The sequence below is a fragment of the Vidua chalybeata genome, chromosome 2, assembly GCF_026979565.1.
Source record: "Vidua chalybeata isolate OUT-0048 chromosome 2, bVidCha1 merged haplotype, whole genome shotgun sequence".
NCBI classification, from domain to species: Eukaryota; Metazoa; Chordata; class Aves; order Passeriformes; family Viduidae; genus Vidua; species Vidua chalybeata.
The window spans coordinates 64,190,632-64,213,215 of NC_071531.1; the positions used below are offsets into that span (position 1 = coordinate 64,190,632).

Here is a 22,584-nt window from a genome sequence, read left to right on the forward strand (position 1 = left end):
TGGTAGAGAGATGTGCCTGTTTAAGGGGTTGCGACACTTGCTTTCTCTTCCCTGAGGAATGGGCTGTAATAAGGTCTCTCACAAAGTCCATATGGTGGGTTGTCCTTGGGCCCCCAAGGATGGAGCTATCAGGGGCAACAAGCGTCCTGCCCGTCCGTACTGCCCAACATCCACACCGTGAAGAGCCAGCACATAACACATATCCACACTGTGTATGTGAGGTGTCCTGCTCTGCTCTTTGTCTTGGGGGAAAGAAGCGTGATAAGCAAGAGCTCAAACCTGTTTCTTTCTGTAAAGCTGCCAACAGCAGCGAATTTGCATGACATGCCTGCAATGAGATGCTTTGCTGGCAGGTCTGTGCCTAGCTCATGGAAATGCAGTGTGCTTCCACGACAGCTCGGAAGGATATACAGGTGACCTGCAATAAAGACAGGTGATAAGACTGCCAGGAATCAAGCCCCTCCACCTGAGAGTGCTGCCATTACCAAAACTGACATCTGAAGGACATTAACCACATTGTCACATGTGATATTGGAATTCATCACACTGCAGAAAATAATTCGAGTTCTTATTAGGAAGAAAAAGGAGGGGGGAAAAGTGAGTGTAGAAACGCTTATTTCAATCTGTATTAATTTCTGGAGATTGTTTATGATGTTTTGCTGTGTTTTTAAAAGATACTGAATGTAGAGTGTTTAGAAATAGTATATGTGAGTCTAGCACATGAAGAAAATTAACGAAGAAAGAAAATCAGCTTTTTTGTATGCTATCTACCTTATAGTACACAGAACATACAGAATCATCAGTGTTGGAGGAGACCTTCAAGAACAATTCCAACAGCTAACCTGGCACCACCATAATCACCCCTAAACTATATCCCCAAAAATTATATATTTAAACTTAGGTACCTGGCATATCTTTGAGAGTGTGTAAATTGGTAAACTGCTTACTCTGAGTTAATCTGAAAAGGCAAAGGAAAAAGAATTGGTTTTCAACATGGGCTAAAATGTAGGTAATGTTTTTATCTTAAAGGTTTCACAAGATATACTTATTTTATCACTCTGGCAGGAAACTGAGGTTTTCAGTTTAATGAAGCATTTCTTTGAAGTCATGCTGACTGACTGTGCTGCACATCTGCCTGTCTGCATGGGGCAGGCCACTTCAACTTCCTTTTCTGAGGGAGCATCAAGAGAGCTGCATATTCACCAGAACTTCATCAAGTGAAGACGAAAGCAAGATGGATTTTCTCTCTTTTGTTTGCTCTCAGTGCCCAGTGTCACAGGTAAGAGTGGGAGACAGGGGGGACACCTTGACTCAGTATATGATGGCAGGTGGTGAGGGGCAGGCTAGGATTAGTGGGTGTCACTAGGGTGACCTGTAGCTACTGGTGATGATTTTCTATTTCCTGACAACTTTCTAATAACCCTAGTTATAATGTGCAGCTAGTAAGGAGTAAATGGCTTGTGCTGAGCAGATTACTTAATTTAATATGCCTATTCTGCTGAAATAATCACTGGGATGAGCTCACTTGAAGTTAGGGCAATGTGTGCTTCTCTCAAATGGGCCAAAAGGAAAACTGCTTTCAATGGGAAAATAAAAAATACCTCTCTGTCTCTGTCTTACATACCTGTGTATGCAGAGAGAGGAAGAATTTAAACACTTCAAGTCAAGAGTAAATTGTACAGGTGCAACCCCTTGAACAGATTCTTCCCTTCCTCTTCTCCACCTAGCCCCATGTGCTAACAACTTGAGAAACAAGTTTGTCATTCAAGTAAAACACTTAGAAAAGCTGACTAAGGAGAGCTGCACCTTTGTCAGAGGGAATTTAAACCCAAAGCAGTCTGAGGAAAACCAAGAAAAGGTATGATGTTCACAAACCCCCACCTCCACCCCCTCAAAATTCTGACCATGATAAATTCAGGAATACTTATTACCAGCTAGGAACAACAATTTTGTAGGATACACAATTTTTCAGTTAAGAAGAGGAAAACTGCATGTATCTGACTAGCATGGAAGGATGCAAATCACAATCTGGCATAGGCTGTTCTTTTTTGCTACATCACTGAGGCAAACTGGTTCTTAAAATAAAAATAATTCATACATGTATTCATAGAAAATAGAAAATCTCAAGTGCAAAGAAAGGAATAAAAGCCTCAGAACATGCATATGTAAGAAAGAAATAGAAATTACAGAAAAATAGAATTGGAGGGTTTTTCCCCCTGAGGAGGAAATCCTCACTGAACTCACTCAAAGATGAAAGTAGAGGCCTCTATGCCGTTTGTGGAGATCAGACACCTAAAAGTCTGGGAGTTGCTCTAAGAAATTTCAGTTGGAGCATAGGTATGCACTAATGGACACTATTTAATTTTAAAAAATAAAGTTGGCTTAAAATGAGATTACTTATATTGAGATGTTAGCAAAAAGTTAAGAACACTTTTGCACAAAATGTTTTCAGTTGAAATAATCTAATGTGCTAGGCTATTAAGAAATATTGCAAATTAAAATGTTGTTTCTACATATATAACTTTTTCAACTTAATACAAATTACTTAAATGGTTCTTAATAGGCATTCTTTATATGATCCTTAGACCTAAGGCAACATCAGCATGAATATGAGAGAAAAAATGCTGCATGTCTTTTGCTTGATAGTCTGATTGCAATATTCCTAATTGCTTTTCCCTTAACTTTTACTGATGCAAAACTTGTGGTGAAATCAGAGAGCATTTCCTATAATAAGCTCCTTGGACTAACAAAAATAGTTTTAGTAATTTTTCTCACAGCACATGGCTGTGAGACTTGTCATTCAGGCTTATTTTTATTTACCCTCTTACATCATCACATCTTTTAGAATAAAAGATGAGCAGAACACGTGCAGCAATGAAACAGCAGAGATTGGCCATGGCCATTCAGTAGCTTTGTTCTCCACACATCTAGTCGCCAAGTGTCCATGTCACCCTTCAGTGTGCACCTACCAAATTGGAGCCATCTGTGTGGGGATGTGTCCCTCTGCCCTTGTGCTTTTTCCCTGTCAGGCCAGAGCTGAGGGTGCATAGGGTCCCTGCCTGGCTCCTTCCTGGCTGAGCTGGGAGAGTGTGGGCCACACTGCAGCCCCACTGAGGATGCCTGAGCTCTGGCAGGGCCCCCACCCCGGCTCAGGTGCCCCAGAACCGTGTACCACACAGCAGAGCAAATGTCAAAGCAAAGGAATTGGTACCTAGCCTTTTCAAGGAAAGAAGGTGAGCAATGGGCACTTGCAGCTGGCAGGACTGCAGGGCAAATTCCCAAAGCAAATATGCAGATATGTTATGATATATGGGGAGGATAATAAAATGGAACGTAAATGGGGGGCAACAAGTTTGTACTAAGGGCAACTGCACAACTCATTTTTTTTCTGTGGACCTGCACGTCCTTTTGGAAAAGGGACTTTTTGTCCCTCTATGGAAGTGATTGATTACTCATCTCACTGCAACAACCCCTTCCATAAATTCTTCATCTCCTTGATTTTGTCAGTGCCCTGCATTCAAAGGTTTGGGGACTGCCAGACTCTTACTCATAGGAGGGAGAAAGGGATATAAATCAATTCTACTACAACAGCAGCTAAACCAAGTGGTACTGGCTCCTGCTGAATGCCCCTTCATTTCATCAATCCATTACTCCTTTATATGGCACACTAAGCACTGCCACCTGCGTTATGAAATTAATAGAGGAAGAAAACACACACACTAGAGCAGCTCACTTTGACACTGAGACAGACACTGGTTTAGGACATGCAGGAGCTGTTTAATAACACAGAGAACGGCTTTCTCTGCTGAAGCCACAAAGGCAGTGGCCTGGGGGATGGTGCAGGGAATTAGCCAGTGGGGATAGCTCATTTATTCTTGCAAAAAAGAACTGGGGAATAACTATGTCCAGGTTCTGCTTTATTTATATTACTTGAAAGATTTTCATTTTCACAGAGGCCCTCAGAGCTCTCATTTCTCTTCAACAAGTGTGACAGGACCTCCCTGGCCTCCTCCAGACAAACATGCATTTGCGCTCCCAGTTGTCTCTTTGCAGTCTGTACTGGTGAAGATTTGCTGGGAAGCCTGTGGTTACAGTTGTAGAGTCTTCATAGTTGTGTGGCTAAGGCACCAAATCATGTCAAAGATTAATTAGGAAAAGCTGTGTTTAAACATTACTTGCACTGAAAATGATCCTCTTTGTTTTTAAGGCCAGACTGCAGATGTCGTTACCCAGACAGAAGTGGTCCATGCTCTGCCAGGTACTGACGTGACCCTGGCATGTGTGTTCCCAAAACTGCACAGCACCCACATCATACAGACACAGTGGTCCAAGACTGACGGCAGCCCCTCTACCAAAATAGCTGTATATCACCCCTCCTATGGCATCCATTACTTTGAGTTTTCTGAGGCTCCTTACAACTTTTCAGTGTCCTTCAGCACAAGGAGGTGCTGCGGTGTGGACGGCGCAGGATCCTTGTGTTCCACCAATCTAAATGCCATGTCTGAATGCAATTGGTGGGTGCTACATCTGGAAAATATTACTGTGTCCCTTACTGGGCAGTACGAATGCACTTTTGCTACTTACCCATATGGGACAAAGGCCAAAAAAATTCAACTTACTGTCAAGGCAGAAGGTAAGTGATTGTGAATGAGATTTGCTGTTTCCTAATGAGGTAGGGGAAAATATCAGGATAGATGAACACTTCTTCGTTGGTGATGGTGACTTGTTTGGGATTCACAGTAGTGCCACTGAATGTTGCTTTTACAGTTTCCTATTTACCGGGCACTCTTTAACTCTTTTATCCAACTGATGATTAGGAAACCTTAATTGTTTGGTGGAATAAAAAGTTCAATAGTAAAGTTAAAAAAAGGTAGTGAGGTGGGCAGTTTCTGCATTTTCATTTTGGAGAAACATTGTGGAAGAGACTGGATGCGCAGTTCAGGATATGGTGGGACTAAGGATGTTGGATCTCTTGTGCTGCTGCTGTGGGTGTGCAGCACTAGGAACCAGAAAGAGAAAACACCCCTGTCTGATTGAGGCTGAGGGCTGGCATCTGCAGAGCATGCTGGATGTTAGCTCCATGGAAGGATGAGTGTCCCCACTGATGCCTTGTGAAGGCTGACCTAGAACAGAGGCTAGACAGAGTTAAAAAATAAAGCAGGTATTTATTAAAAGGCCTCAACAAGGTGCCAAGATACTCCTTGGGCAGTGCAAGAGCCCAGCCAGAGCTGCACCCAAGATGATCCCAAAATGGTCACAAAATGGACAATTGGTCCCAAGGTCTCATATTTTTAGAAGTTTTGGTCCATTTGCATATTCAAGTTAATTGTCCAATTACAGCTTTAGGTTATGAAGTCCATCCTTCTTGCTTTCTCTCTTCAGTCCACCATTGTTTGTGCTCTTGGGCCCAAAACTAGTATCAATTGTCCTTGGTCCCAAGCTAGAAAAGGAATTGTTTTGTCTACCTACGCTGTGAAGAGAGCTTACCAAGCCTTAATATGAAGCTCAGAACTACACACTAAAGCAGCACAGAATCTGAAAAATAAAAAGCTAAAACTTAAGGCATCACCACCACCAAAAATACACTGGGGCAATGTGGGGAATTGCTTTGGAGAATCAGAGGAATGGAGATTTGGCTGCTTCTGTCAGGCAAAAGGAAGCTGGAAAGTAGCATGACTGCTCTTGGTAAGTAAGCCTCAGGGGAGAGTGTGAACTCCAGGGAGGATATTTAAATTATCCTGGTAAAGGAACAAATTTATTTAAATCAGATGAGAATGGATTTGACAACAAATTAAAAAACAGTGGCAATTGTCAGTGTAGCAACTTTGGGAACAGCTATTTAGTGTTAGCAGTGAGGGCAAAAGCCCAAACTGCTGTGAAGATGGAATTTGGCATGGGTGTTGAGCAAGCCTGTTGTTGTGCACATGGGGAACTGGATTTGATGACCTCAGAAACCTCTTTCTGACCCAGGTTTCTGCTAACAGCTCAAGAAGGATTAAAGTAAGTACAACAAACCTGGCACTCTTTCAGTTCAGAGCTGCAAGGCCAACGTCTCACTCTGCTTGTGCCCTGAGCCGTAGACACAACAGACAATCAAGAGTTAGAAGCAGGGTGGGTGCAGGTTATTTTAGGGGTATTTTGGTGTGCTCTCACTGCCGTTTTACCTACATCACAAGATGGTAGTAATCTGCAAGACTGGTAGTCCCCACACTGGACCCCTCCTGTAGCAAGAGGAGGTCCAGTGCAAGACTCAACTCAGGATTGTTTAACACTGACAGCCCCTGCATGGCAGTGGTTCCAAGCATTTTGGTGCTGTTATTCTGGAAACACATCTGGGGCAACCCTGCGGCACCTGCCTGCCCTGATGAACTTGTAGAGGCAAAGTGAGAGCCAGCACCTCTGCCCAGCTCACAGAGGATGGGTGTGTTTAAACACCACACGCTGAATAATTGTGCCAAAGCTGAAGCTGTCACTCTGCCCCGTTGTATGGGGATGTGTTGTGGTAGGCTACCCTTCTGGAATTTCCTGTGCTCCACTGGGCAGAGGGATCAAGGGGAGTGCAGTGAGGTACAAACCGTGCTGGTAGCCCTGTGAAACCCTCCCATGCTTCTGTTCTTCATGCAAAGTATCTCTATCTCTTCCTTAGTACAGTAATTGAACTAATCAGGCATTGCTTCTCTTCTCCTGCCCTTGGTTGATGCAGACAGGTTCAATGCTGTTATTGCTGTCTACAGTGTGGGCAGCTCTTGTTCATATCAGCATCATTGTGGCTTTTTTCAGTAACTACAAGATGTAGCAAGCTGTGTTACTGATGACTGCTTGCTAGAGAGAACTGAAATATTGAGTTCGCCACCTTTTGCAGGTTTGTGTCTTAAGGTAACTGAATCTTTTGCAATAAACCATTCTGACTCAAAAGAAGGCAAAAAAACCTTAATCCTATGAGTGAGTGGGATGGATAAAGGTGACAGTCAATGATGAGGTACAGTTTTCATTTACATCACAGTGAAGTGAATCCAGATGCACTCAACTTGTAAAAAGCTCACAGAGCAGCAGGCCTTCATAGGACAGACAGACAGATATGGGACTTTAGCCAACAGGCTGTTAATGGGGAGTCAGAGATGGGAGGGGGAAGCAAGCAGCTGGGACATGTGACTGTGAGAGTAGGCAGAAGCTGTTTCCAGACTGAACTCTGGGGTGAGTACTCATGTCCATGCTTGTTGTATCATGCACTTTTGCGTGGTGGTTTGTCCCAGCAAAATCTTCTGTACAGTTTTGTTCCTGGAGAAGCTATAGTTTCATTTGCTTTGTCCTTTCATTATCCTCTCTCCACTGCCCAATCCTGTTAGGGCTACTGTGCTCTGTGTCCTGCTGTGAGAGCTGGCTTCTCAGTTTCTTTATTCTCAGGGACAATGGAGGGAAGCTGTTTCTGCTGTTGGTTTTCCCGGGCACAGCTCAGGGCAATGCTTTTCTTCACATCTCTGTGGCATAGGCTGCATGCTGGCACCATTGCTTTGTGCTTGGGTGCCAGGTACAAAGGAAGTTTCAGTCACCAGAAAGTCCCTACTGACAAATAACATGGCAGTCTGGGACAGCTGGATATTCTCACTCCCCTCAAAATAAGGAATAAATGAAATACATACCTGTTCTATCTCAACATGCAAGCCAGAGCTACCAGGGGAGCAGAGCTGAGGAGCTTCCCTGTGTTGTGTGCTGGTGCCTTGCCTCCAAGGAGGAGGGAAGGCAGGTCTGAGGGCAAGGGAGGATGGCGGGATGTGTCACATCCCTGCCTGCCCTGTTGCCAAGGGTCAGAGGTCAGTGCTGACCATGGCACTCACAGCATCTCCCACCCATCACCACTGCTCTTCCTGCTTAAATACACACATGCACACTCACAGACCCAACATCTGGATCACAGCAGTGCACTGTTCACTGCACCACTCTGCCCAGCCTCCACAGCTGGATGGAGCCCCGGATTGAGAATGAGTAGGGTAGGAGATGGTGAAGTGGCTTTTGAAATGGATAAGAAAGGAAAGAGTGGCAAGTTTTGTGGTAGTGGGCAGGTTGGAGAATAACAAAAGGAGCACTTACACTGAAAAACAGGGTTAGTCTTAACCTAACTGACATGCTTAGTGAAAAGAAGGTCTGTAGATATCTTCAGAGAAAATGAAGTGGAGGTGCACAAAATTGATGTGAAGGTTTATTGCCACAGAGAAAAGAATTGTAAGATAAAATTTGAAGCTTCCAATTATTCTCAGCTCCAAAAAGAGACATCATGATCCTGCAGTTAAGAAAAGCTTTTTTAATAATTACCAAAAAGTTCGGGTAATGCTGTGAATTGAGTCATGAAACTGCAACTAGAATCAGATGCAGGGCTTTCACTTAAAAAATGTGTCTCGGGGTAATGGTTGAAAATTACAGTTCCCTTCTAAACCAAAAAGTACCTGTTCCTTGAATAGAAGACTACTCAGCATTGGTTTTCAAAGCACAATGAACATCATGTTTCTAATTTCCTTCTTGGGTTTTGTTGTTGTTCCAATGATAAAAGAGGAGAGGCACTACCTGAAGAAAGTGTGGTTAAAGCAGACTTTAGAAATTCCATGCCTTGAGGATGCGACCTCAGAAAATTTGTCCATTTATCCTTTGAAATGGCTAGTGGTAAGTATTTTTCATCTCAGATATAAAGTTCAGAAAGAACTACAGGGTATTTTTGCAAATTGAAATGAAAATGTTCTACTCTACTGTGTTCTGCCTGCAGAATCTACTAAAGAACTTACCAGTCATATTGGGCTGTGATAATAAAGGGGAAAAGTATAACCATAGGGTTGCAAAATATACACTGCAAATAATAACTGTTCAAGAAACAAACAGGAAAAACTCCATCTTAATTGCTTTGAATTTTTCAGGAGCACATACAGAGGTGGGTCTAGGAAAAATGGCTAATATAACAAAACTAAAATATTTATTGTATTGGATTTCCAGTGAGTTTTTCTGTAGTGAAGCTTTAGTATCTGAAAAATACATGGTTACTGTGTAGGACAGTGAGATATCAGGCTGCTTTGACATAGAAAAGAAACGTACTGGCTAATGGTTTTGGTTTTGTGAACCTCTGTGTCACAGATGCCACTGAAGACATGCAAACCCAGTAATGAAGCTAACCACATGAAAAACTGGTTTTAAGCAATTTTCTGTCAGATACAAAGCTTGCTGTATTTTTGTACTTTATCTCACTTTCTGGATAAATATTGCATGTTTTAATGCAACCTTTTAGCATTCATTTCAGTGTGTAGAGATAAGTATCAGTGAGCAGTGTCCTTGAGCTTTTCCTGTTCATTTATATATGTTGTCACTGAGAAGCTGTAACTGTTGAAGATTTCCTTAAAGGTGATTTTCAAATAGTTTAGGTTTTTTAACCTTCTGTCCTGGTTCATTATCTATTTAGATCTCCCTTATGCAGGTCATTCTTAATATTAACATTTTAAATATTTTTGTAGGGAACACTCTTACCTTTACTACATCAGTTTTGCTGGTTCACTCTACAAAGTAGCAGAGGAAAGGGGAAAAAAAATCCCCAAAAGTCAGCACAGTGATATATGTGGGTTACCATGCATCATACAGAGTAAAGCTTGCAAATATGTACTGAGGCACAGATGTCCAGGACATGCTAGCTGTACGTATAATCAAGGGTGGCTGCCACACAGACAATAAGAGAGATAAATTTTAGTTATTATTATCAGGGGTTTTTACTTAAAATTCTAAAAGAGCAAAGTTTTCATTGACATTTCAGTCACATCTAATATGTATGGGATGATCAGCATAACTTAAAGACTGTTACAGTGAGAAAGCACCTCTGTTGCTCTCTCTGCAGATTACAGAGATCAGGACTCACAAGACACTGCTATTTATTCCATATTTTATTGTCAAGATGATGACTGCTCTTAGTATTGAAGTTCTGAGAGAGAATATATTTGAAAAAAAAAACCCAGATCCACTTACTGCTGCACAATGTGCAAGGGAAACTTTTCATAGTGGGAATAGAGCTGGCTTACAAAAATATTTCTCTGTGTGTGTGTCTGGACTTCACAATTTTGTTGTTTTTTCTGTACACATGATGAAAATGGGAGGAAAGAGGACCTTGTGACCAAGGAGCCCTCCTGTCCTGCTGTGTACAGGAACAGCAGCATGCTGTATGGGCAAAGAGTCCTCCTGGGTTTGAACAACACTCTAAAGGTATTCCCCACCAAAATCACTGATGATGGCAGAGTCTTTTCCTGCCACATGCTGTACCACCCAAAGAGAGTCCAGAAGAGCAGCACCACTGTGAGAGTCTTTGGTAAGGGGCTTATGCCAACTGCCTGCTGCCTTGCACTTGGAAAGGTGACACTCCTGTCTGGTTCTGAAACCAATAACTTTTGACAGATACTGGGTTTTTTTTAATGTAAACATATTTACCTTGTCATTTTTTCCAGCTGCAATGACATAAAATGGTAGTAAATGGTAGTAAACCCTGGAGTTCTTAGAAGAATTTGAGTCCCTTCCTTCAATTTTTTGCAGGAAAAAATAGTAGATTCATTGCACATATATCAATCTCACATATATATCAATCTCACTGTCATGCAGATGGTAAGAATCTTACCCTGATGTGTGGGCTTATGTTGGGATTTTGTGGGTTACAGGGAAACACACTGGTCATCAAGATCCCTGTGTCCCAATGACCATGCTGTCTGTGGTTAGGAAATCATGGCCATAATTTAGTAAGCAGTTTGGGACTACAGCTGTAGTAAAATCACATCCTCAAAGGCATGTGACATTCAACTGCTGCCAAAATGAGGACATGAGGGTCTGGAAATGAGGGTCCTGGTAGGGGTCTCAAATTGGAGTGGCAGAGCCTGTGTACTGCAAACATGTGGGCTGGCATTTCATTTTGTAAGCCTTCCCATCTTTAGTTACTTGCCTTGTTCCCTTTCAAATGGCTTAGGAACTGCTCTACTGTCACTAAGGTACAACTGAATCAGAAAATTGCTACCCACTTGAAAACCAGACTTTATTTTGTCTTTAGAGATCAGTTGGTCTGGAAAACATATTTCCAAAGCTTTAAAAGTAAATGAGAATTAAACACTGGGCCTGTCAACAGTCCCTTGGCTGTGGCTGATTGTCCAAGGCAGCCCACAGCTTGAGGATGGCATGGCCACTCAAGGCTGATGCTCTGAAGGAAGGAAAGGTTCAACAGGGAGCAGATGAAAAAAAGCAAAATGTGTCTGGAGGCTGTTGGTCACTAATGTAAAAGAAATAAAAATAGAAGTTAATGATCTGAAACCTCCTCTTGCATTTGCATTATTCAGACACTTTTTAAAATCAACATTTCTCAAATAGCAACAGTGTTACCTGGGTAATCATTCAAGGATACTAATATACTTGAACTCTCTTCCATCACTGCTGATGTTCTCGCCTAGACTTGTGTGTCTCTTACTAAGTGGTTGCTTTATTTAGCTTTTTCTCTGAATTACTGCGAGATGTGTGCTTAGCTGTGCATGAACCCATATCAAAGTATCAGTACAGCAGGGTAGAGAGGCAAACTAGAGAAAGCAGCTGTGGCCCTTGGTGGTGAACAGTCTGCATTTCCCAGTAAGTGCTGGCTGGCTTTAGGCCAGGGTGCTGTGCCACCAGCCTCTCTCACAGGGGTCCCAAGGGCAGAACTGGGTGCAGCGGCTCCCTGAGAGCCCTGAGGTTTGCAGTGGGTGCTGAGGAAAGTCTCTCAGACCTCAGCCAAGTAAAGTCCACCACTCGGAGGAAATGCGCTTTTGTGCTCCTAGCCCTTTCATGTCTGAATTTTGCAGGTGAAATAGCTAATTTGCATCCTGTCTCACTCTTTCCTGTGACCATTTCCTGAAGTCATGCCACTTATGATTGCACCATCCCAGCCTTTCTTCATGTACTCTCTTGTGCTGCAGCAGAAGGAGAGACCAAGAGCAGAGAGCTTAGAGCCTGCCCTGAGCCAGCCCACATCCCTGCGCAGCACTGGCAAACACGTCCCAGGATAATCCAGCATTCTCTAGGTGACACCTGGGGACAAAGAGTCCTTTCAGATGGCAACACCTCTCTTGTTCCTTGTGCTGACCAAAGAATAAAGAAATGAATATTTGAGTTCTGGCAGTTTGGGACAGAACCTGAAGATAGTATATGCATACAAAATCAACAGCACCTTATTTTGGTTATATCTGTCATCCTGGCCATTAGCAAGGGCACAGCTAGGGCAAAAAAGGCCAGTGGAAACCTGGGGAAGTTTTCCCATCTTGGCAAGCCAGCATCTCCTCTGTCACCCAAACACTCGTGCAATTGAACTCCTCAGGCTGGGTGGCTTAAAAGCAGGGCAGGGAGGGCAGGCAGCTATTGCAGCACAGAGCTGAAAAGGACAGGAGGAGGAGAGGGTGCCTGTGGGAAACAGAGGGATCCTCATGCAGGATCCCTCTGAAAAATACTTCAGGCAAAGCTAAACACAGCAGAGACAGGCTGAGTCTGAAGGGTGCTAAATAGTGATCCCTCACATCTGCTTGAGGTGGCCCAAGTGGGGCTGAGGATTGGACTGGAGAGGATGGAGAAGGCATGAAAAGATCTCTCAAGGAAGTTTACTCTTGGTATGTTGGGTAAAAACAGACATTCAATCAAAATAGCTTTTTTCAAAAGGGTGCTTTTGGATTGAAATACTTTAAAAATATTTCTCTTCTAGAATAGAGTTCTTTTAGATACAAGTTGCTGTGAAAAGGTATGGCCTTTTCATGTCTAACTTTGCCAAATATTGATTTCTCCTTTCTATAAAAGTAAAAGCTCAGCAGCAGAAACTACTGAACTAAATATTGAATTTCTGCTAGATCCAAAACATTGGTAAATATCCTAGCAAGACAAATTAATGCCAAAGTGTTAACAGGGGCTGAGATGTTAATTGGAAAAGATCTATTAGACCTTTCAGAGCTCTGCGTGAGAGCTGCCTGCCAGAACAGCTACCAGCAAACACCTCTGAGAAAGCAGAGGGCAGCGCTTAATACAGGTGTGGCAAAGCATACCCATTCTCATCAAAAAGACATAAGGAAGAGCATGCACTAGACCAGACATCATTTAGCCTCCCAGCCAACTTCTGCAGCCATTAGAGGATACAGTTTGACAGATTTTTCTCTGTATCTGAAAAAGTCTGCCTGTCTTCTGCCAGCTCCACTACCATCTGTACAGTTTTGGCAAAGAAGAAAGAATGAAATCTTAGGGACAGTGATTTCCTGATAGGAAGAATCTATAACCCCTGCCCCACTCCACACTCCAAAAAAGCAGAAAGACCCAAAACCCAGAAGAGATTAAAAAAAACAGGAAATTCCACTCAAAAAAAGTCCCATTAGTCCAGAAAACCACAAGACCACGATAACTAAATGTAAGTCATGCCCGGGCAGAATCCATCAGTAACATCAGGCAGAAAAATGTAAATTAAAAATAAAGTCAGGAGAGTCTTGGTGGATTAGCTGCATAAAACAGGGAAATCTGGATAGTTCACCTCAGGGAGGAATGCAATTAACTGAGGTGGTCCTATATCAATTAACAGGGTAAGAAAAAGAGAAAATTATTATAATGGTAGAGATTAAAGTGAAGTTTAGGTTGGAAAGATAAAGAATTTTGAATCTCCTAAGTAATTCAGGGAGAGCACTTGTTTCCAGTCCAGTTTCAGGGCTCAGAAAGGGCCAGAAGCCCAATTCATCTGAGGCTTTTGAGATTTGTTATATATTAACACAGTTTCAATAGTCCTTACTTAACAAGCCAATATTGCTCAATATTGCTCCAAACCAGGCATCCCAATGGCTAATTTGGAAATGTAGTTTAGAGAGGTTTACAGTACTTGATAGCTTAAATTTATACAATCAGCTGTGCCCAGAATCAAAATGCTGCAAAACCAGAAGAAAACAGGTTTTTGTTTCATGTGGATGTGGTTATCAATGCCCTGCAGCTCTGTTGTGAGGGCAGGCTCTGGGCTTCCTGGCAAGGCAGGAAGCATCTGTGGGGGACTCTGTCACACATCTGTCCAGGCAACAGCAACTGGGTAGCTGGCATTCAAAATCAATCAACATTTGGGGGATGGCTAAAGCCTTTGGAGATACCTTTGGCAAGCACACAGAGGAACCAGAAACTGGGGTGTGTGTGATTTCATGGGGCCCGGGAAGGGTGACTCTGCTGCCAGAGCTGTGACTGCAGGATGGTTTCAGTTTGTTTCCCCAGCAAAGCCACCTAAGCCTAGCTGAGGTAGGCGGTGAAATGCATCCCGGATCCTGTGGCAAGAGCTGCTGATACAGTCTTGTAAACCACTTTCTTGACCTCAAATTGCAGCTGTAAACACTTTTATCTTGCTTGATGTGTGGCTGGAGGTAGGATTTAATTTCCACTCTTCTCATGAGACAAGGCTATTAGCATTATTAGAAGCTGTTACTGTGATCTGCAGTGTCCATTTCACTAATACATTTATGTTTGCTTTCCAGCTTACGCTGAGATCCTCATTAGCCTGGAGGAGGGCTCAGCCAGTGCCTCGCAGAAGGTGAGAAATTTTGGGACAAAAAGTGATGCCTGTGACTGCCACCATGCCACCCCAGCAGAGCCAGGCACGTGAGATGAATCAGGCATAGGAGGCATCCTCCAGACTGACTGAGCTCACAGGACAGCAGGCAAGGCATTGAGTTACCATGAGGTGCCCTTTCCTCTGAGCGACTGTCATCCCAACAGCAGTGAGCAAAAACCAGGGGTAGCTAAGAACTTCTCTGTTGTACAGGCCTCTGTTTCAGTTTTGGTAATGGCAAAACCTAAAAGCTTGCTGAATTGCACTGGCCATGCTTGACATAAAACATATTTATGGCTCATATGACTGACAAGTAAGCCTCTCTGGCTATTAGCTATGGTGCTTTGCTTCCTGTTCCATCTCTCCAAGTTAAAGCTTTTGATCTGCAAGTATCTCAAATCAATAAAGTTTTCCTTGGAAACAGAGCTTGTGGGCAGGCAGAACCTTGTACTACCCATAACCACCCACTTCACACAATCCATGGGTCAGTTGGTTCTGCAAACTGGTATAATTTTCCTGGTGACCTATTTCTGGGTGTGGTGTTGGACATTGCAGGCTTTTGTCTGCACTGTCCTGATGAATAGAGCAAGGGGTGCTGCTATCACAGGACTGGGCAATAGAAACCCCCCCAGGAGCCTCTGTCTGTTCTTCACCTCCAAACAAATGGAGACTTCTTTACTTCTATTTTCTGCCTTTTTTTTTTTTTTCAGGGCTTAAATCTAGTGAGGATATCAGATTTCTATTTCTTCATAGGAAGTATTGATAAAGTGTTATGACCTAAAAGTGCCTGAAAAAAAGGGAATGATGAAGAGGAAAATAGGAGAAAACAATTACACTACAACCTGAGGTGTTGTTTACCATGGCAGAGAAAGAGTTTCAGCTGGATAGTTTCAGTCTTCATACTGAATGATTGACTTCTGCTGGCTTCAATACATTAAGCTTGCTTTCAACTTAATGTGAGAACCACTTTCTTTGAATGAGGGAGCAAGAGAGCTTTGTGCTGCATGAGTAGCACATGCTCTTTTCTTCTGTTGAAAAGAAGGCGGCCATTTCTCTTGTAATAGTGTTTAGTACTTAGCAGTGTCATAACCTGCTAAATAAACATACTTGGAAATGTCCGGGCAGCGTGAGTATGAGGCCTCTCACCCTACTAGTGCCCAACCCTCTATCTAGCCTTGATTTTGAGGTCCTGCCCTTCTATTGTTTGCTGAGAAATTAAACAGAGCACAAACACAGATCTTTGGAAAAACTGGCATAGAACCAGGACTACTGCATCTAAAGTATCCAATTCCTTGTGATTTCTGGAAATGTCATACATATTGTGTCTGATACAAAGGTATCCAATTTTGTATATTCAACATTTCATTGGGCTAGGCAGTCTTTTTCATGGAAATTGTCTCTTTATCTGCCTAATGAAGAAAGGGTTTACATGGCAATCAGAAAGTGTCTCAATCTCGTCACACACACTGCGCCTGTTACCAGTTCCAGTGTTTTTTTGTTTTTTGTGACAAACACAAAATGAGTGTTTGTCACTGGGAACAGGACAGTGGGGGTCATTCTACATCTCTTCAGCCACAGCACAGGACTGGAGGGGGTTGGAGTTCTGACACCCAGGGCAACAGGACTGTCCCTGGGCTCTCATTCAACAGTGTCTACAATCAGAAAAGTGATGGGAGTGGGCAAGAAACACAATAAAGAGAAAGCAAGTGCTTCCTTCCGGAGCAGGATTGTGAGTAAGTAAGCACTTTCCATACAGGAGTTTGGAAGCTGGCAGCCAAGAGGGAAACGTCAGAGGCTCACCTAATATACATACATACATATATATCTGTGTATATATATATATATGTATGTATGTATATATATATGTAACCTAACAACTGCCTTGTGCTGCCCCACAGCCTAATGTGAGCTGTGTCATGAGGAAGGCATTTCCCAAGCCAAGCCTCCTGTGGTACATGGACAGAGCGAGCCTGACGGAGCAGCCTGGAGGTAAAGCAACCCATCCACAGAGAAACAGCACAGCTGCAGGAGTGGTTCCCAGGGAAAGCCATGACTCTTATCCACTTCTGCCACAGGGAACCTGTAGGTGTCTATGTGGCTGAAGAGGAGAGCACCAGGCCTCCTCAAAGGAAACAGCTGGCAAATGGCTGTGACCAGAGCCCCCTGCCAGGGATGGGAAATATGGCTTGGCATGACCACACCACTCTTGCCAAATCTTTGACAGTGTCTCAGCAAAGAAACCTGTGGCTATATGAGCCTGCTTTCCAGTACCAATATTTTGACACAGCTCTGACTTTTAGTTTGGAGTGTAACAAGAAGGTATTTTCTTTTTTTGTTTCTTTCCCAAGAAATTTCTGTGGTACAAGAAGACTTGCAAGACAGTGAAGGTTTCTATGAGTTGAGATCAACACTGATGCTGCAAGGGACCCATAAGACACATAAGACATTCTCATGTGTGTGTCTGTTTCCCTTCCTGGGAAATGAAACAAGGAATATTTCATCAGAAGAAATATTTGTTTCCTTTGGTAGGTTTTTCTTAGATAGGACATATCTAAAATGTTAAGAATACCAAACACATGTATTCTCTTGTTCTTTAAGATACTGAAGAAATGCCAACAGTATAGAAGATTTATTTTACAAGTTCATAACGCAGCTTGAACTCTCTGGCAGGTTTTTTGGCTCAAATCTCTGCTCAAGCCTCTGAATGAGCTAAGAAACTTCTGCACAAACAAAAGAACTTGTTTATTTAGGCAGAATCTTGCTGTACTTCCTGTACCCAAAAATACTCTAGCATAGCCACATGGCACCAGTGAGCTATTATAATTATGTGTTTCTCATGGAGCACTCTTGGCTCCCTGGGAAATCAAATCCTCACACTCAGGGCTATGTTATACACCTTCAGGAAAACATGTAAAAGGCTGCACCTCTGTGGACAGTGGAGAAACTCCCCTATAATCTGCACTGTAAGAATTAGGTACATGGTTAGGAAAGTGGGGAGAAATACTGTCCTGCTTTTTGGTGAAAGCAGGAGACTTGGCAGTACAGTTTTCAGCACCTCTGAGGATGCAGAATGACTGGTGAGAAGGGCAGACAGATTTCCTTTAGCACCCTCTTGTGCATGCCTCCTCTTCAGGTGCAAATGTATATTTATATCTTTTAAATTTTTTTTTATTATGTATTCTCCCTGCTGCACAGACAATACAGCTGAGCTGCTGACCCCTTAGCAGCATTTAGGGGCATGTCACCTACCATGGCAACTACTTGCAGCTTAGCTGGGTTCTCTTGTGGCTGTGTATATTCCTATTGATATGTTTTTCCACAAAGTAAGACTGCAGCAAAAGCCATAGCTTACTCCTCTGGAAACACAGCTTCAGAGGAGAGGGAGATAAATAATAATTTTTTCCCAAAAATGACTCATTTCCCCCAATTTGCAGTTTTCTAGAAAAGTATTCACATTGAAGAGCTGTCAGTTAAAGAAGTCTGTGTTCTTGCCTGCAGGCTATGCTAATGCTAAGATAGATCCACTCTGTATAAAAATGTTAAAGTATTTAGATGTGACAGAGAGTAAAGAATTACATTAATTCTCAGCCATCCCTTCTGCGAAGGTGCACAGTATAACACAAGCCCAAACTAAATTTTCAGCCTTAATAACTACTTTTAAGAACTTTAATCTTTCTCTTTTTTTTAATCTTTATTCTTTCTCTTTTTTTTCCTGTCACAGACAATAAGTCTAATGAAGCCTCAGCTGAAGTTTCTACTAGCACTGTTTCAGATGGTAGGATAAATTAGAGAATAAAATAACTTGGGTTGTGCTTGAGGTGTGTTTATAAAGTCCTAAAGATGTTGTAGCATTTACTACTCTAAATGGGTAGTAAGGAACCCCTCTCTGAAGCTTTGACTTCAGAGAAAATACTATAAACCAATATTTTTGTGATGTAATCTATTATAATTAAGACCAAGCACAATTAAACTCCAGCCTTGAGGGGCACTTAATGTTATTTCTGATGCTTCAGCTGGCATTTGAATATAGCTCTTTCAGTACTGAGCTAATAAGTAAAAATAACAGCCCTGCTAAATGGTTCTACCTTCTGCTTAAGCACAGAGCCAAGATCCTCAAGAGTTTTGCCATGTTAAAGAACTGATTTGTTTCTTAATTTGTCCCTGCTCTTCCCCTGCAAGTTTGTCTTATTATCAGCTTATTGCAGACAGATAAATGTTCACTCCACACTTCAGATGAAGCCCTTTGGAAACATCTCTCCTGGAGCAGTTTGCTTTGCTCTGCTCTGCATGGGAGGCAGCATGTAGCAGGGGGTTACATGAGTTTGTCAGAGAAATGCTGTAAGTAGATGGCGTGAAAAAAACGTCTGGGTTTTGTGAAAAAACTTCTGCAAGTGCAGGTTGTAGCAGGCCCTGGGGGCTCAGCCAATACCCCACTGGGCACCAGAAAACCATCCCAGACATCAGGGAGCCCTGAGAGCAGGAGCTTGAGAGCCTCTGCTGGCCTCTGCAAAGTGAACTCTAAAAGGAAGCCTAGCAGCTTGCACCTGGCCACCACCCTGCTTTGCCTTGCACACTCTGCAGGACTCTCTGGGAGCCAGACACATCTCAAAGAGCCTCACTGCTCTGGTTTCTAGACCTGCTGCATCTTTGGTAAGGAGTCCTTTATGTCAGCCAGCTACTGTGAAATCCCTGTTAGTGCCAGCAAGGCTAAGCTGAAATGCAAATGGAAGAGCAGCAGTCACAGGAGGTACAAGTGTCAGCACAGAAAAGCAGCTGGAGGGGGGATGGTCACCTGCCTATGCTAAGATCCAGTCTTCAGTCCCACCCAATGCCCTCCACACCTGCCTGACCAAACAGAGGTACTTTCTGGCTGCCTTCCCAGATATATTTTTCTAATGAAGTATGTGAGCTTTAATAGATCACTTCTTTCATGGACCTCTTTGGAAAGACATTATCCATCCTCCTGGCCTCCTCAGGAAGTACTTTGCCTCTCCTACTGGGAAAAAAAAAAAAAAAGAAAAAAAACCAGACATCTCAGGACATATATAGTGCTTGAGCAGGATGGTGTCTCTGCTAAGCTTGCCTGTGTGGTTAACAGTTTTTAATTAGAAGGAATAATTCCCCCTCCTCTTCTCTGAGGACTCAGTGACCACTTTTCAGTGCAGAGTGTCTCTGAAATTTCCTCTCAGAGTTGCAGCCTGAGAAGTGCCTCATGGATGAAACTGTGCAGGTGCCACCACCAGGTCATAAATGTTGTTTCAGCATTTGTGCTAATACGGTTCACCTCTTTGTATGGAATAAACCCACATGATTCATTTCTGGTTTTTAAGTTGAGGTGCCAGGATCTCCACAGATTTTTTCCCCAAAACCTTTGTTTCCCTAGGGATTTCTCAGCACAGTTACCTCAGGTATTTCATGTTTCCTTCTAGACTATTTGGCTGAGTTGTGCATGGAAAGATTATTTGGAATTTAGGTGTGATACACTTTCTTGCTCACGAACCTTTCAATCACCTACTTTCCTAAAGCAGAACAAAGACCTTTCTCATGCTGAATGTTTGCTTTGATTTGTTATAGACTTCGGTAATTCAACACTGACATCAGCTGTCATGACAGCCTCAGGTAAGGGGGAAAATACTCAATATATATAGGATCTCTACGTGACCACTGCCTAAATGTCACGCACACAGAGTCAGAGGCATGACAGGCAAAGGTCAGTATACTCTGGTGCTGACAGCACCAGTGTGCTGCTGCTTGGGAGCTTGTGAGCTGTGAGGTTACCCTAGCAGAGTTCTGACAGAAATTTTGCTAAAACTGCCATGTTAGGACAGCACATAAAATGGCATGCTGAATATCATATATCATTCTTACGTATTTTTATAAAATTGAATAATATGCCTATAAACTCTAAATAAGTTTGTCCCATTGTGACAGAGAGGTGCATGTGACAGAAAAGTTAAAGCCATCACTTTTCCTCAACTCAACAGCAGGGCATCATTCCCATTCATTAATTATGTAACTAACTCTGTTGTACCAGAGCATGGACTGGATAATTACATAGAACTACCTTCAGCAATTGAGAGAAAAACTCGCAAGAGCAGGTGATGTCCAGGTGATGTGGCTGTGGCCTGTTGTCATGGATGATTTCTTGCAAGGCCCTGGCTTAGCTGGGGAGCACCACATTCAAGTGCACACTCCACCCCTCAGCAGTCAAACCAAACCCTGTGTATAGAAGCACAAATAAACAATGCCTGCAGCCAGCCAGTAGGAAAGGGTCAGCATTGATAACATCAACTTGCCTTGCAACTGCCCACTGGAGTTGTGAAATGTGCTTTGAGCATTTAGCCTTAACTCCCACAGCAGGATTTCTGCTGCACAGTCTGCATTTACCTAACATCTACTGCAAGCTCTTTGATCTAGGTAGTTTTGTGATTTATTAACATCATTTTCTGAAGAACCTATCAACTAAATGTGATACCATGTGTCTTTAGAGAACCAGTCGACATCTGTGGCCTCTCTGGATTTCAGAAGTCAAGCAAATTTGACTCCTGCTTCCACAACACAAGGTAATCAAACTGTTTTCTCTATTGCTTCAACAATGTAGAAAAAAGACACATAAACACAATAACCATCTTACTTTTTTTGAAGCAAGAAATTTAATGTCCACTGAAGTTCTTTTCCTAGTGCTTTACACACTAGCCACTAACCACTGGTTACACTAACCACTGTCAGTGTAACCACAGTTCAGGAATAAATATATGAGAAAATACTGTCTTGATTTTATTTTTTTAATGTTCTAAGATACGTTCATTAATTTTGGCAACTGAACAGACATTGAGTGTTATTAGTGTTTACAAAGAAGTTAATTAGTGTTATTACAGTGTTTATGAAGAATACCTACTGTCTTTAGTTAAATATCATACCTAAATAGAACACTGGAGGAAGATACTAAACACAAGGGTTTGGCCTGCCCCCCCCCACAAAAGAGTGCCCTTTGGGAGCTGAATCACTCAACATAAAGCCCAGGGGCTTGCAGAGGCTTGTCTGAGATATGCCAAGGCAGGAACACAGATTGCAGCAGTGCTGAAATGAAAGTTTGCTGCTTCCCACACTGCCTTCCCCATCCCCAAAACAGAGACACTTGCCTGGCTGACAGCAGAACAGCAAAGTTCAGTCCAAGTGGACGGGAAGCCCTTTCATCTCAACAAAAAAAATCACAACTAAAGCTATAAATTTACAATGTGGAGAGAGGATTCTCCTCGCTGAATTATACCTTTTCCCTGGTTGAGGTGGTACAAGGTCAAACTTGTACTGTAAGACGGATCTGAGCCATTTTTCTTCTGCAAGTAGCCCGGGAAGCAATTGCCTTTTAACCAGTGGTCCCAACATGTGCCAGTCATGGTATGACAGCCCTGGGTTAGCAATTCTCCTCTCTGGCTCACTGCTGCTCTTCACACTGGTGCCACCATCAGCTTCTTGACCAAATCCTCTGGGTTGCAGTCAAGACAGGACACCAAGCCTAAGCCTTCTGTTTTAGTCTACTGGTTTGGTTCAGTTACTGTTATTTTGAAAGTCTTTAATGAAAATCTAAGAGACAGCTGAGAATGGATATGAGAGAAGAGTGCACATATATAGGCAAGAGGAGGAAGAGGGGAAGCAAAACCAAGGCTGCTAAAACCATAGCCTGGTTTTGCTTAGCTTCCACAACTGCTCCATCACTGAGCCAGAGATGCTTAGGCTTTGAGTGGTCAGTTACAGCTGCAGTTCACCTTTGCAGGTTTGTTCAGATGGCTTGATATTTTTCCAAAATGAGACAATTGTTAAGAAATATGGATTCTTTCTAGTAAATGTGAAATAGTTCTCTTGGGAAAATGAAGGTCTACGTGCTAGCCACCATCTGTCTGTGTTTGAATATCAGCTAAATACCTAGCTGAGCTCTAGAAATCTTAGCACTTAAAAAATGCTTTAAGGAAAATGTCAAATAAGTTGGTATTTGGCATCAGACA

At 42.7% G+C, this 22,584-nt stretch overlaps 1 protein-coding gene across 1 annotated transcript in view; it reads left to right on the forward strand.

The window, feature by feature from the left end:
• Window positions 1–368: 368 nt before the first annotated feature.
• CD96 (CD96 molecule) overlaps window positions 369–22,584 on the forward strand; it is a 29,247-nt gene continuing 7,031 nt past the window's right edge. Inside the window, exons 1-11 of the mRNA XM_053934748.1 lie at window positions 369–433; window positions 1,224–1,279; window positions 4,208–4,633; window positions 8,546–8,654; window positions 10,107–10,330; window positions 14,508–14,563; window positions 16,480–16,570; window positions 16,930–17,106; window positions 18,303–18,356; window positions 20,156–20,200; window positions 21,070–21,144. Coding sequence (XP_053790723.1) covers window positions 369–433; window positions 1,224–1,279; window positions 4,208–4,633; window positions 8,546–8,654; window positions 10,107–10,330; window positions 14,508–14,563; window positions 16,480–16,570; window positions 16,930–17,106; window positions 18,303–18,356; window positions 20,156–20,200; window positions 21,070–21,144 — 1,378 coding nt within the window. The remainder of the gene's footprint in view (window positions 434–1,223; window positions 1,280–4,207; window positions 4,634–8,545; window positions 8,655–10,106; window positions 10,331–14,507; window positions 14,564–16,479; window positions 16,571–16,929; window positions 17,107–18,302; window positions 18,357–20,155; window positions 20,201–21,069; window positions 21,145–22,584) is intronic.